The sequence below is a fragment of the Phytophthora ramorum genome (genome assembly GCF_020800215.1).
Source record: "Phytophthora ramorum isolate Pr-102 chromosome Unknown Phyram_PR-102_s0005, whole genome shotgun sequence".
NCBI classification, from domain to species: domain Eukaryota; phylum Oomycota; class Peronosporomycetes; order Peronosporales; family Peronosporaceae; genus Phytophthora; species Phytophthora ramorum.
The window spans coordinates 1,920,521-1,934,792 of NW_027150651.1; the positions used below are offsets into that span (position 1 = coordinate 1,920,521).

The window sequence follows — 14,272 nt, forward strand, 5'->3', positions numbered from 1 at the left end:
TCTTCGCGTTTTCTTTTGCAATACGGGTGCAGTAGCAAATGATATCCCACGAGTTCGTTTCAAGAATGGTTTGAAGACTCCAACAACTCCTCCACATCTGCCCACTTTTCGCCGATGATGAAGGTATACGTGAAAGATAAGAAATCGAGGATATGACTCAGGTTCAACGGCAATCAAAAGTTTGTCGCTGAGTGTGCCGGCAAAAATAAATCCCAACGGGGTAGCGAACAGTACCGGCTGCTGACAAGACTCGTCCTTGAAGTTGCTGAGTCATCCGATTTTGAAGTACAGTAAATGTATTCGAGGACGTTTGGTTATTTAAACGAAGACACTGCTTCAGTTGGTAGGTGTACCTTGGCACCTGCAAGTTGCTGACGCAACCTGGTCTAGCGCGATCGGGCCAGGCAAATGATTTAGCTTTAGCCGCATATTATGCAATTGAATCATTGAAGACATTATCTCGTCCGAAGAATATCAACGCTATGGTCTAGATAAAATCAGTAACTCATCGCCGATGCAGCGGCTTCCAAAGGTTTCCGTGACTACCACTAGCTGTCATCAGGACAGTAGGCCGAGCCTGTTTTTCCGTTTTGTGGTGGACCACAATGGTGGCTAGTTTCTTGCGTCGTGCTTTGGTTGGCTTTGCAATCAGCTGAACACTCTTATGGCCTTCCACTTTCTCTTTGTTACTAGCAGCAGCGTTGGCCTTGGCGATATTGACAATGGCAGCAGCCAGGTCGTGTTGCTCGCTCGCTTGGGTGGCCGCAATCCTGGCACTAGCAGCATTTAATGCAGCTCGACTCGCTTGGACAGGGTGCTACCATAGCAAGCAAGCAAGCAGTAAGCAATAGAAATTCACCACACCGAACTGTGCAACAAATGCGTACCTTCGATCGGTTCACCACGAACACGTACGTGACGCAGAGCTCTGCCTCAAACTTCTTCGCCTGCGGGTCTGTCGTGCGATGGCAGTACCCAGGGAACAGCCGAATGTTAAACTTGCGCCGTTCCTTGAGCACAAAGCCCGCCGCCTTGGCCTGGTCCTCAATGAACCAGTTCGAGTAGGGTGGCCTCGTTTTCAGTGACACGTGCGCCTCTCCGCGCGCCGTGAGTCGATCTCTCGCACTCTCGAAGAAATCCAGCAGCAGCGCTCGGTTCACGTGCACGCGTTGCTGTCCGCTGTGCGGGAAGTTGAAGACGATGTACTGGAACATGTGCGGGACTTCCTTGACGCCGGCGCCTGTCTTGATTTGCTGCGGCAGCTCCAGCAGCTTCGTGGCGTCCACGTCATGCAGCACGAGGCCGTGCGCTGACCGCACAGCTGCGATGCACTCGTGGGCGTTCGGGTACTTGTTGTGCACGCTGCTCTCCGAGTCGAAGGACGTCGCGAGCACGCCGTGTCCGGTGCCGCGGTGCTTGACAAGGCCGCGTGAGAAGGAGAAATCGCCGTCTCCGAGCACCAGGACATCGTCTTCCGGCGCGTACAGCTGCGTGGGTGTATCCTGAGGATCGTGGCGCTGACGCTTCGTGCTGCCGGCCGAGCTGCGGGGCTCCGGGAGCCGGCGCTTGGCGTCCCGCTTGCGGCCCATCCTTGCCAGTCAAAAAGTGCTAACGGATAAGTTGCGTCAGGGAATGTAAAGTTGCTTCAACGTCCAGGTACAAGGTAGACCAACGTGTTCATTGTCTTCGACACTTAACTTGCGCAACGCATCTCTCGCTGGCTACGTGAACCACACGGTCTTGACGTCGTCCTGGCCGAACATCTTTTTGCACGTAGGACACTTGCGGTTGCGCGACTTGAGGTTGTTCTCGATGCACTCCTTGCAGAACATGTGGAAGCACTTGGAGATGAGCACGTCCTTGCGTCGATCTTGGCAGACCGAGCAGTTCACGAGCTTCTGCAGGTCGCGCAGCTCGAAACGCTCGAGATCCGTGAGCTCGCCTGTGGAGGACGCCGACTTGGCGTGTTGCAGCTGGTGCTCGTAGTCGTCGATCTTCTTGCGGTATGTCTCACACTTCTCACAGGGTCTCTGCTTCTCCTGCTGCAATTGCTTCTCGCGCTGGGTATTCTCGGCAGCTTCAGTCGCACAAATCTTCTTTTGAACCTCCGCATCGCGAAGCAGCTTGCGCTTTTCCGCATCGGAAGCCTCGCGCTCTGCCTCCACCGTTTTGACGTAATCCTTCATCTTCTCTAGCTCGATCTCCTTCGCTTGTAGAGATTCCTATAGCAATAATAATGCAGCAACGATGCACAGAGTCGTTAGCATGGGCCCATCAGTGTTACAACTTCAGTAAGCAAGCTCTGCCAGTGTACCTTAGATGACTCGATATATGTTTTCTGGTGCTTGTGCACCGTACTCAAAGACGACACTTGCAGTCGGACAGCCGCCAATTCTTCAAAGCAGTGCGACTTTGATTGCTCCTCTCTTGCAAGCAGCGTATGCAGTTTCTTGTTGGCATTGCGCTTCTCCTCAATCTGTTGAATAAACTTCTTCCGACCGTGCCGCATTGACTCCACCTCTTTTGTCATGGTCTCGATCTCTAGCAGCAAGGCATCATTTTCTTCTTGTGAAGCTTCACTGGAAGCCTTCATATCCTCGATCTGAGTGCGTAACTTCTCTCGGTCAGTACTGCATTCGTGGTGTTTTTGTCTTTCTTGTTCGTATTTTGTCTCCACTTCCGATAATCGCTTTAGGGCCTCTGACACCTTTTCACCCGAATTTTTCCTAGAAGCCGCCAGCAATATTCATCAGATTTTAAAAACAATGGAAGTCACAATGCTACCCATCACGTACATTTCTGCTTGCTTCAGCATGTCGTACGTCTCCTGCAGCTCCAGCTTTTCTTTTTCCAACAAAGCCACCTAAGTGACGCCCGCATCACAGTCAGAGAAACAGCCTATTTACACGCCAAAGATATCATCTCACCTTCTTCGTCAATGCCTGAGTTTCGTGATAGTCTGCCGAGGTCTGTGCCCGATCTGCTCGGCTTCGTTCACGCTCAATTTGCGCCTTCAAATGTTTGTTCTCTCGCGTTGCCGACTCCCATTCTGATTTTGCTTCCGCAAACTTTAATTAAGTCCGCAGCCAAAGGAGATATGTCAGTAAATAGTATCTACCTAGAGGTTTAAAAAGATTCCCACCTGATCTCTGTAGGTCGATGCGTTGGAGATCTTTTCTCGTAGCGACACATTCTTCAGGTTCAACTCGTCCATATGCGACTTCGTTTTGCTCACTTCCGTCTGGATCTTCGTGATCTTCTTCTCCCACTTCTCAGTCATGTGGTGCTCAAGATCCTGATTATACAACCAAGCAGATGCACGCGTGAGCTTCAGACGACAAAAGCAGAAACTCTGCCACAGTAGTTACAGCCCGCTCGCTACCTTTGCCTTGTGAATAAGTTTTTTATACTCTTCATCACCGTGCACCTTCTCATCCTGAAGTTTTTTAAACTTTTCTTCGTGGTCTTGAATCAGCGCAGCTTCATCGTTTTTCCACTACTCAAAAGAAACACATCCACACCCACCAATAGTAAGCCACACAGCTCCAATTCCATAGGACTGAATCCTCAAATCAGTAGGAGCACTTACCGCCACTTCCAATGCCTTGAATTTCTCCACCTCACGCCGCATGGACTCAACCTTCTGGCGTTCTTGGTACAGTTTGCTACTTAAGACCCCCATGTTCTCCCTCAAAGTCGCAACGGCCTCGGCGTGCTCTTTCTCCTTCTTGATAAGTTCTTCCTGCTTCACCATTTCGGAGCTAGAAGACTCGGTATCCTTCTGGCGAGTTTTTTCGCCGTCTGCTACCAGCTCGCTTTTCACATCTGCCTCATCGGCACCATCCGTATTTACACCACCGCGCTGCTTCACATATGCACTTAGTCGGTCATAATCTCGACAAGCGCGATGGCGCTCTGTCTCTTTGTACTCTACGTCGCGCTCGAGGTCCGCTATCCGAGTTTTGCACTGTATCACAACGCGTTAGTCTCACCAATCCATCGACCTCAACCCGAAATTCTGGCCACTGCGAACGTACCGCCTGAAGCTGGTTCTTCAGGCTCAGCGTTTCCGCGACTGCTGTTCTCTTCTCGTGCAGAATATGAGCGTATTCAATAGGTTTCGTTTTGTCAGCAGACGAGCTTCCAACCGCAGCGAGCAATTTCTGCAGCAGCGTCTTCATGCTCTCGCTCTTGTGTCTGAGCTGTTCCTGTACGTCCCGCTCCATCTTTGATAACTCATCCGCCTTAATAAATGCCGTGTCGTCTGCGTCCTCATCGGACGGTAGCGACACGTCCGCATCCGGCTCCTCCTCGTCTGCGTCTTTTGCCACGGTCATAAACCACTCGGGCAGGTTTAGCGTGAGCTCCTCCGCGCGTACACGGCACTGTCCAAAACCATCCACCGCCTCTAGAGCCGCCTGCCAGGCCTCTTTGCAGGCCTCGTCTGATACAGCAGAGGGGTCCACCGTCCTGACGGCCGCGAGCAGCTCGTCCTGCAGCTGGAACCACTGCCGCCGCAGACAGCGGAAGGACGCGCCCGCGAGGCCTTGGGAGCGGTACAGTCCCTCACATTTATGGGTCAGGTAGGTGATGCGTCGGTTCTTCTCCTTCATGTCGATCTCCAGCGCCTTATTCTTCTCCTGCACGGCCTCCATCGTGTTGGGGTTGGCCTCGGGCGGCGTGTCGTCCTCCAGCTTGATCTTCTTGGCTGCAGACTCGCCGCCAGTCAGCGCCTCGCGCCGCTTCCTGTGGCCCACGCCGTTCTCGCGCGCGTGGTCTGCCATGCCTCTCGTCCGCGCGGATCTTCCTGTGCTGCCCCCCTCCAGTACCTGCTTGGTATCGAAACCCTCCCTTTTTGGGAACAACAGTAAAACGGAGCCTAAAATCGAGGTGTTCAATTTTGAGCCGTTTAATTCCTGGCCTAAAAGCCGAGCAACGCGCGCAGCTCCATGAACGTCAGAGGCAAAATACTGATGAACATGGCAGCAGCAATGGCGAAGAGCAGCAAAGTGCGCGACTTGGCCTTGCGGACGATATTGATCAGACACAGACGGCCGAGCAGTGTCATGACGAATCCTAGAGGCATGAGCAATTTGGCCAGGTTCAGGTCCAGCTTGCCCCACAGGAAGAAGTCGAAGGACGCCACTGCAAGGTGCAAACGACGGTGGACATGTTAGAGATCCATTGCTCACGTTGGTGCTGAATGACTATACAAACTTACTCCCACTGACGAAGAAAACGGCCGTGGCAGACATGGCCGACACCGCTGCTGGGGTGAAGTTGACTCCACGCAGCAGGCGTGAGGTGGCACCTTCTCCACCGACGCCGAATGCCCCCGCAACCGCTCCGATGCCCAGCAGATGAAGAGGCAATTTCCTGATCGATTCCGGTGACCACTGCACATTTAAGGTTAAGATGTGCTACGATGGGGGTGGCAATATTGTGTTGCCTATTTACCTGGACCTCGTTCGGCGCGAGGATGAACCGAGGGTTCTGCTGTCTCTGGTACGTGGCCACGACATCTTTCATCTGATAGTGCGAGACGACCGAGAGGAAGATGAACGGCAGCATCGAGATGATCAAGAAGAAGAAGGACGTAGGGGGAATTCCGAGCGGGCTGGGGAAATACTTCCCTCCTTGAAGCGCTGTGAGCAGCACCGTTGCAATAAAGAGACCAAAGCTCATCCCCAACTTGCGCCATGGGAGACTAGCCTTGTACTGGAACCCGCCGTCATCATCCTAGCGTTTCATCAGGAACAGTAGAAGGAAAAATGATGTCAGCATAGCGAATAAAATGCAATGCAATCAGTCTGATAAGGCACACCTGAAAGCTTGTGGACGGTGCACCAAGGAGCGAAACTGTTTCGCTGCTGCTGCACCATCGCCAGCCCTCCTCGTGGCCAACATCACGAGTCTTCTTGAATGCCTTCTTGCCAATGTATGCCAGGTACACGATCAGCGCAATGATAAGTAGCCAGGAAGAGAACCACGAGATCATCGACGCTCCAAAGCCAGCCCCCACTACACCAACGAACACACTTGTCAGTGACACTAATAACACTTACTATCACGCAGCGCGCGACGTACTCAGTAGCATGGGTTGCATCATTATAATAAAATCCCAGTTGATAAGCGAGTAGTTTGAGTTAAACGCCTTCTTCCAGACATTCAGCAGCAGGTCGAAAACAGCTACAACGACAAGCATGAGAACGTTGCACTAATAGTCAGCTCCAATATCCAGCTCACCTCCTCCAAAAATCGTAATGCTGGCGAGTGGGATGGCCTCCTAAGCAGTACACACAGCAACGCAAGGAGTGAGCAGTATACCCTCTTAAATGCCTTCCTCTTCCCACGTACATCCGGCCCCAGCTTCAGCACCAAAATGTAAACAGCATCCAATACAGCGCCCCCGCCAGTCTTAGCCCCCGATGCGATGAGCACCACCAGTGCAGCCAGCAGAATCCCGAACAGCTGATGAGGAATCTCTACGGACCGCAACACTTCGCGCGGTTCGTAGGGCTCCTCCTGCGGCGGGAACGTCGGGACGGGGCCAAACTTCACGGGGCCTTCCTCCTCTTGTGGTGGCAGTGCCGCTACTATTGCTGTAGCGAACGCTAACGCGGCCAGGCCGCGCGTGAGATCTCCTCCGAGGCTCATCGCGTTACTTGAAGCGAAAATGAATCTCGCCATATCAGGTGGAAAGCGATTGGTTGAGTACTCCCACGATTTGATGTGATTGGTTGACATGTTTTCATTAAAATGTAAATATCGTAGTAATTCTGCCGCACTTTCTAGCCGAGCAGGGCACGAACACTTTCGATGCTCATGGCGGCGGCACTGATGAGGACGATAGTGGCCATGGAGAAAATGATGAGCGACGGGCAATTAAAGCGACGCACAACCTTTAGCAGGCACACATGGCCAATGTAAGTCATGAGCAAACCCATGGGGAGCATGAGCTGCGCGAGGTGCAGATCCATCTTTCCCATCGCCAAGTAGTTGAACGACGACACTATTGACAAGCCACACGTAATGTCAGCAAACGGCAATGCAACTGAGCAAAAGCAAGTCGGACTTACTCCCGCTGGAAAAGAGCACGGTCGCAGCAGTCATGGCTGACGCGGCCGAGGGGTCGATGCCCACTTCTAGCAGCAGCGGCCCATTGATGATGCCTCCGCCGATTCCGAACATGCCAGAGACCGCTCCAGCCGCGAGCGAGAACATGGGGAAGAACCGGACCGACGATGGCGTCCACTACAGACATCCATAACAAGGTGAGACTTTTGTGTAGGGAGGATTCGGACTCCGTTCCTGTGAGTTACCTTGATTTCGTGTTCTTCGAGCTCGTATCCAGGAGTTTGCTGCTTTTTGTAGGTGACCCCCAAATTCTTCAAGGATTAGTAGCAGGTGCCAACGAGAAAAGCATAGGGTAGCGCCACAAGCACCGGGTACAGTGCCGACGAGGATTCAATGCCTAGAGGACTGTCGAAGTTCTTTCCTCCTCGAAGGACTCGCATCCCAGCGATGGCCACGAACAGACCGAGGAGCGCTGCAAGCTTCTGCCACGGCACATCAGCTCGAGGCTCCACCTTCTGCTCAGCCGTATTGTGAGCCTTCATGGGATCGTCGATGGCAAGAAGAGAAGTCGTCTCGGGTGAGACGCCACATTGCCATCGCTCCTTTTGGCGAGCACTGATGGCCTTGTGCAGGGTCCGCGTGCCGGTGACGCTGAGTACCAGCACCAACAGGATACACAGGAGCCACGTGGGCATGATCGTGTTGAGGAAGGTGCCGCAGGTCGCACCCACTGTACCGGACACAAGATCGTTATCAGGACTAGATATCCACTTCATGGTCCTGAGACGGCAACGTACACAAGAGAAGCGGTTGCATGACGAGGATAACGTCCCAGTCGATGAGCGGTTGGGTCGAGTTGTCTCGGGTGCGGCGCAGGTTCAGGAACAAGTTACCGATTGCTGGACAGAACAGCACGTGAGCACATGTTAATTAATGAGATCGGTGTCGGTCGAAGGCTAGCTACGAGCGTAAGCTTACCTCCTCCAAGAATCGTAATGCTGGAGAGGGGGATAGCGATCTGGTCAAGTTCGAACACCACACAAAGAGGCCACGTCCATCAGCGCCAGTTAACAGACAAGACACTACGTGATAACGCACCTTGGCACTAAGACCCATGACGAGGATGTAAATGGGGTCCAGCACGCCTCCGCCGCCCGTGCCGCCTCCAGCGGCTACGAAGATGACGAGCGCCGCCAACGCCATGCCGAACATCTCGCGCTGCGCCAACGCGACGGACGTGTCCACTTCTGGGATGACGGCCTCGTCCGCGGGCGACGGCGCTGCCACTACCGGTTCAGCGCGCAGCGACTTCGCGTGTGCAAGAGTTAGCGCCGCCAGGCTAACGAGCAGGACGGTTCCTGTGCGCGTCGGCATCCAGAATCGCTGCTGTGCCATGCTCTAGGTTGTGCAACGCAAAATCAGAAGTGTCGGCCACGGCGACACCAGCAGCAGTACGATCGCAGTCGTTGCAGGCGAATCTTCTCATGGGCCCGTGTACGGCCAATCACGGCGCCAAAGCGACGAGTGCTGGCAACAAGCTGGTGCTGCAGCGATGTGTCGCTTGGGGGTACCATGCAGAAACGGTTCGCGCCGTTTCGCTCCGGCGTTGCTCCAATCGCCGCCGGCACTTCAACGTGTTCGACTCTGAGTCACGTGCTTGAGTCTCAATCCGCAAGGCACCGGAATGCCAGTCTGCGCTGCTCGGCAGTATGCACGGCGCTGTTGCTTTCAGGCTGATCGCCATCGCGTGCTGCTCAATTCTGAGGGAGCACTCAGCGTGGAGCCTCCACGCTGAGCGACTCGTGACCCGTTGCGGTCATCCTTTCCACGGGAGAGTTCACAACGGCAGGACTGTCGAATCCGCGCGTCGGAGGCGACAACGTCACTGCTCATTGGCCGCACCCAAGTATACTTTACCGCGATTAGCGCTCAGTGCCACTTAGTCAGTGGCACGAGGGCAACCAAATCGGTTTACATTTCGAGGCTCGGTCACGAGAAACGCGTCAAGGCACTGGAATGCTGTCTACAATTCAATTGCTGCCCACAAAGCGAGAACAGCGCTAATCAAAGCTAACTTACGATATGAAAAAGGTGCCGCGCTCGGCCTGGCAGAGCTGATACAGTTGCATCCCTCTTACTGCAGACAGCATGGGATAGAAGGCCCTGCAGTCTCCTCCTCAAGGACAGAGCCGCTCGGAAACGGGATGTCGACAAACGAAAAATTGTCTTTCAGCTCCACGGCGAAGCACACCGCGAGCTTGCCGTAGTTGGCCGTGTTCGTCCACCCAGGATACTGCGAGCGCAGCACGATTGACACGCAGTCACCCAGCTTGATATGCTCCAGCAGGCCGGATGAGCGGTCGAAGTACTTGCGGTGGTGGCGGAAATTCCTGCCAGCACGAAGGTTCGGGTAGAACGGCACGCGCGCCGTCTCCCTGCGCTCTCCCTCGGCCGTCGGTGACGTCACCGCCACCTCGCACCACGAGCTGGAGTGCCGGTACGTGCCGTTGTGCTCGCGTGCGTCCGTCGCCCAGCCCTGGTCCTTGGACTCGCAGTCGGCGACCAGCAGAGAGCACTTGCTCACGTCCACTCCGGGCGGCACCTCCAGCTCCTCTACAGTCGGGAGTTGCAACTGCAGATAGTCCTCGTTCATGTCGTTGCGTCCGCGACGCAGCTCTGTTGTCTCGGTCTGGAACGCCAGCAGCACGCCAGCAAACTCGAGCACATTGTTCACCACGTCCACCGGGAGGTGGCGCTGCGCCACGACGGACGCGATGTACAGGATCTCGTCCATCGGACGCGGCTGGATCGTCGACAGCTGCTCCTCCTGCGTCATCATGCGCGCCTCATCGGCCGAGAAGATGTCGTCGTCCACGAGGAACACCGTGCTAGGATCCATCATGCTTGTCTTCCTGTCTTTTGAAATCAGAGTTTCTCTGTTATCTCACTTTGCTGTGGCTTTTTTGGCCAATCGCAGTGGCACTCGTTCCGAGTCGAGGCCAGTTGCAATGTGTAGAAAAATATTCAATGGCGTCGTACCACTAGTTGTACATGTAGATAGCCAAAGCAATTCGTAGCAACAGCCGAGGCTATTGCTGCTGCATGGTGTTGGCACTCATTCGCTGAGCTGTTGCGCTTTGGTGTTGAAAAGCTTTGGGGTAGAGATGCTGCTTCAGCAATGCTGAGCATGACAAAAGTAAACTGCGCAACCCAGCTATGCTCAACCTGCTACATGTACATTCACGCCGACGACAAAATGTGCATGTCATTTGACAATGCACTTATGCACTGACTTGCTTCTTACGCAACCGCATGCCTTCCCACATGGAGGTTACCCCTGCCAAACTCAATTGGACCCCGAACCTCGCTTTTGAAAGGTCGGAGAAGGATTCTTAGGTCGCAGTCCTCAGCATGCAGCGCAAGGACAAGGACGCGCGCAAGCCCCGGGCGCAGCAACTCGTGTTCTCCACCAAGAAGGCGGGGCGCAAGGCCAAGGCGCGTCAGCAGCAGCAACAGCAGCAGCAACCGCCTGCGTCGTCAGAGAGCGTCAAACCCGAGCATGAGACGAGCGCCCCGTCCCAAGACGTCCAGGAGCGAGCGCGGCATCGCTCGAGCCGCCACAGCCGCTCGGTAAAGCGCATGCGGCCATCGCGCGCGCTGCTGCAGGGCGACCATGCGACGGTAGCGCAGTGTGTGCGAGCCATGGTGGAACGGAAGACGGACGCCGCGCTGCTCGTGGACAGGAGCGGGCTGCTCACGGGCATCCTGACGGACAGAGACGTCGCGGTGAAGGTGGTGGCGGTGGGCAGAGACCCCGCGCGGACGCTGGCGCACGAAGTGATGACGCCGGACCCGTCCTGTGTGTCGGCCAACGCGAGTGCGATCGACGCGCTGAAGAAAATGATCTCGGGCCAGTTCCGCCACTTGCCCGTGACAGACAATGACAAAGGTAGGAGAGTAGATGGACTGGGGAAATTTGTGAGCTGTGTGGACTGATACGTGTCCGTACTTGGTGGTTTGGGTGTAGTGGTGGGCATTCTGGACATCGCGAAGTGTCTGTATGAAGCTATTGCCAAGCTGGAGCATGCATACCGAAAGTCGTCTGACCGACTGGAGGAGACTGTGAGAAAGGTACGAGTGGGGAACTGCGCAGAGGATTGCTCAAATTGATGATGATGTGCTGGTAAACGTTTAGTTGCAGGAGAGCATGTCTGGGTCTACAGAAGCTAATTTATTTGAGTCGTTACGGCAAAAGGTGGGACGGTATTTGTACAAGATTGTTGCGCTGAATTCTCATGGATTGCTGTGTTTGTTGCTGTAGCTCTTTCTACCAACGCTATCTGCAATTATCATGGAAGGATCGGAGGTGCCTGCCTTGGGGCCGATGTCGACCGCAATGGACGCAGCCCGCATGATGCTAATACAGAAGACTAGCGCTGTCATGGTTTGCGATGAAGCAGATCGAACAGTGGGCATTTTCACGACCAAGGATTTGATGCGGCGTGTTGTGGCCATGTCACTTGAACCGAGTCAGTGTCTGCTATCCAGTGTGATGACAGCCGATCTTCGGACAGCCACACTGGGAACTACAATCTTGGAAACGCTTCATTCGATGCACAACGGACAGTTTCTGCATGTGCCCGTGTTCGACAGTGGTAAAAGGTTGGTTGGAATCGTAGACGTGCTTCAGGTAACGCGTGGCGTCGTTCAACAAATGGGCACATTCCAAAGTGTAAAAAGCGATAGTGTCCAGCCACTCTGGGATCAATTTCGCAGCAGCCTGAAAGGCACAAAAGATGCTGCTGAAGAAGTCGAGGACGATGGATCAAACGTGGGCATAGAAGACCCCGATGTCGATGGAGTAGACATTGCATCACTAGTTGGACGGCAAACGTGGAGTGACTTCCAATCGTCAACTGGGACAAGTGGCACAGGCGACCCAGGACTGCTGGATGAGAACCCCCTTGACGAAGGCGAACATGTACCTGACGTGTTTGTTTACAAGCTTGCTGACTGCTACGGGAACAACCATCGGTTCACTAGCTCTGCTGAATCAGTGAAACAGCTCCTGGTGGATGTTCAGAGTCGACTTGGTGACAACACAATCCGTCGAATCGTTTACGTCGATGACGAAAACGACCATGTACGTAAATAAGTTAACGTGTTTGACTTGCTCCACTCCTGCAACTAATCGCTCATGTGGGCTTCATTACTTGCAGATATTGCTCTCCGAGGACTCCGATTTGAAAGATGCTGTGAACCGAGCTCGCACCTGGGGAAACAAGTACATCCGCCTGATGATTCCTCGTTATCGACTCGCAGTGCGCCGCGCGCTCGCGCACAACAGTGATACAGCGATCGGTATGGTCGTATACGCCGCTGCGGTGGCAGCTCTTGCTGGTGCCTCGTTTTTCTTAAGCAGACGAAAGTAACCGAACGAACTATCAGGATAGGTGTTGTGCGTTAACCCACAATGTTGCCGCCGCAGTCAGTCTTTACGAAAGGTTTATAATCGGTGCCCGAGGCGCGGTGTGGGTCTCGAGATCGAATGAAGTTTTATTACGAAGTACGTGAACAAAATTTGCGGCCTTGAATAAATATGGCTGCCTAAGAAGAATTCAGTGGTCAAAAACCAAGCGGTTGCAATGGGCCATACAGAACGTGAAGCAGTCTGGCGGGGCTCAAGCGACGAGAAATACGATCATCAGCTACCGGTATCCTTCAGGAAGCGATGCGTGAGACTGCTGCCGAGATGTGCATTACGCTGAAGAGCGACAGCAGAACGATGGACTTCCACGAAAAGAACTGCGGGAAGTAGTAGAACAGTGTCCACAGACCGTAGAGGAAGACGCCCGTGAGAACCAGCAGCGAGTTCTGTGGGTTCAAGGCCTTGAGGTTGGTCTGCAGAGCTGCTTGCGGGTGCGGAGCTAGGGCTGCATAAAACCATTCCACAACACGAATGAAGCCATCAATTTTCCATAAGGCGCTACACACGCCTTCAACACGTACGGGCATCGGTAATGACGCTGTGGATCACACCGTTCTCCTCAATGCCGTATTCCCCCAGGGACCGAGTGGGAAGCAGCAGCATCCCCATGTAAATTAGCCGGATCTTTTTGCCATTGGCAATCTCCTCGGCAAAGAACTAAATCAAAACAACAAGGTCAGTGTAAGGCGAAAAGACCAGCAACAGCAGCCCACACGAATTCCGCCGACCTTGTCCACAAAGTCGTCGACTTGCTGCGCAGCCTTGAACCACGCCGGTCGGATTTCTTCGCCTTGTCGTAGACGAATGGGCAGGAAGCCCTTCGGCACTTGCGTATTTGTTGCCTCGGCCGCTTCCTCCTCGTGCTCCGTCTCCTGTGCCAGCCAGTAGAATGAGAATAAATTCCAAATCACAGCGCCAAAATGACACCATCTCACCGCTTCATGTGCAGTTGTCACTGACGCGACGATTCTGAGCAGCAGAACAAGCCAAATAATTTGTTAGTTGTAGGCTTTCGACCATCGAAGGGGCATTTCATGCCACATACTCGGCCTCGTCATTCACGAGCGCCCACTCATCGTGTAGGGCGGGCGGAGAAGAGGGTGCGGCTGATGGTGAGTCCATCGGGATGGCTTGGGAGAGTGGCGGCGTTCGTCTCCTGCGGTCCTTGGAGCTTCTTTCGGTATGGGATTCACTGGGAAAAAATACGTACCTAAAACCCTAATTAATTGGGTACCTCGTGCTTACTTCAACATGTTCGACCCAATTTATCGACTTGGATTCAAAAATGTGGCGTAGCAGGCGAGCAGCGTGCCCTGGCTTGAGTGGAGCTATCTCTGCTCTTGCATTTCCGCTATTGCGTCAATCTCGTCCAACCTTTGTCGATGAAAAGCGGCAATAAGGCGCTCTGCCCGATACTATCCAGCTCAGTCTCAAGGAGCTTGGTCGCAGCATCTTGATGCAACTCCTCTTCGTCGTTTGTTGCCGGGGTGACGGAGCCATTTTTTGTCAGCTTTATTAGTGTTGCGTCATTCCTCTCCGTTTTTCTGCCGGTTGTCCGTCACCATCGCCAGGCGAGTCAGCCACGCTGGATGCGAAGGGATCCTGAGGTTGGATTCCCGACGGGTGTTGTAGACGCACAAGATGAGGAACTGGTAGTAGGCGCGTTTATACCGATGGTTGCAAGCCCCGCCGCTATATTGGAGAGCG

General features: G+C 54.0%; 7 protein-coding genes across 7 annotated transcripts; 1 reads left to right on the forward strand and 6 right to left on the reverse strand.

The window, feature by feature from the left end:
* Window positions 1–505: 505 nt before the first annotated feature.
* KRP23_6325 (25S rRNA (uridine-N(3))-methyltransferase) lies at window positions 506–1,589 on the reverse strand (the record flags this gene model as incomplete). The annotated part of the gene is made up of 2 exons (XM_067891505.1): window positions 506–817; window positions 888–1,589. The coding sequence occupies 2 exons, from the start codon at window positions 1,587–1,589 to the stop codon at window positions 506–508; spliced, it is 1,014 nt and encodes a 337-aa protein (XP_067745854.1).
* Window positions 1,590–1,721: 132 nt separating this feature from the next.
* On the reverse strand, window positions 1,722–4,784 carry KRP23_6326 (E3 ubiquitin-protein ligase BRE1-like 2; the record flags this gene model as incomplete). The annotated part of the gene is made up of 8 exons (XM_067891506.1): window positions 1,722–2,222; window positions 2,315–2,726; window positions 2,796–2,863; window positions 2,928–3,068; window positions 3,143–3,295; window positions 3,383–3,496; window positions 3,590–3,967; window positions 4,038–4,784. 8 exons carry the CDS (start codon window positions 4,782–4,784, stop codon window positions 1,722–1,724), a joined length of 2,514 nt encoding a protein of 837 aa, XP_067745855.1.
* A 137-nt stretch (window positions 4,785–4,921) lies between these two features.
* Window positions 4,922–6,657, reverse strand: KRP23_6327 (Sulfite exporter TauE/SafE family protein 1; the record flags this gene model as incomplete). Its single annotated transcript, XM_067891507.1, has 7 exons — window positions 4,922–5,145; window positions 5,222–5,396; window positions 5,458–5,739; window positions 5,825–6,021; window positions 6,088–6,189; window positions 6,247–6,286; window positions 6,358–6,657. The coding sequence occupies 7 exons, from the start codon at window positions 6,655–6,657 to the stop codon at window positions 4,922–4,924; spliced, it is 1,320 nt and encodes a 439-aa protein (XP_067745856.1).
* Window positions 6,658–6,791: 134 nt separating this feature from the next.
* Window positions 6,792–8,472, reverse strand: KRP23_6328 (Sulfite exporter TauE/SafE family protein 4; the record flags this gene model as incomplete). Its single annotated transcript, XM_067891508.1, has 7 exons — window positions 6,792–7,012; window positions 7,080–7,254; window positions 7,323–7,388; window positions 7,446–7,807; window positions 7,875–7,976; window positions 8,056–8,095; window positions 8,176–8,472. 7 exons carry the CDS (start codon window positions 8,470–8,472, stop codon window positions 6,792–6,794), a joined length of 1,263 nt encoding a protein of 420 aa, XP_067745857.1.
* Window positions 8,473–9,211: 739 nt separating this feature from the next.
* Window positions 9,212–9,979, reverse strand: KRP23_6329 (uncharacterized protein; the record flags this gene model as incomplete). The annotated part of the gene is made up of 1 exon (XM_067891509.1): window positions 9,212–9,979. One exon carries the CDS (start codon window positions 9,977–9,979, stop codon window positions 9,212–9,214), a length of 768 nt encoding a protein of 255 aa, XP_067745858.1.
* A 509-nt stretch (window positions 9,980–10,488) lies between these two features.
* Window positions 10,489–12,509, forward strand: KRP23_6330 (CBS domain-containing protein CBSCBSPB3; the record flags this gene model as incomplete). Its single annotated transcript, XM_067891510.1, has 5 exons — window positions 10,489–11,026; window positions 11,105–11,208; window positions 11,273–11,332; window positions 11,399–12,220; window positions 12,297–12,509. 5 exons carry the CDS (start codon window positions 10,489–10,491, stop codon window positions 12,507–12,509), a joined length of 1,737 nt encoding a protein of 578 aa, XP_067745859.1.
* A 289-nt stretch (window positions 12,510–12,798) lies between these two features.
* On the reverse strand, window positions 12,799–13,687 carry KRP23_6331 (uncharacterized protein; the record flags this gene model as incomplete). Its single annotated transcript, XM_067891512.1, has 5 exons — window positions 12,799–13,010; window positions 13,087–13,222; window positions 13,294–13,437; window positions 13,501–13,534; window positions 13,611–13,687. The coding sequence occupies 5 exons, from the start codon at window positions 13,685–13,687 to the stop codon at window positions 12,799–12,801; spliced, it is 603 nt and encodes a 200-aa protein (XP_067745860.1).
* Window positions 13,688–14,272: the final 585 nt, after the last annotated feature.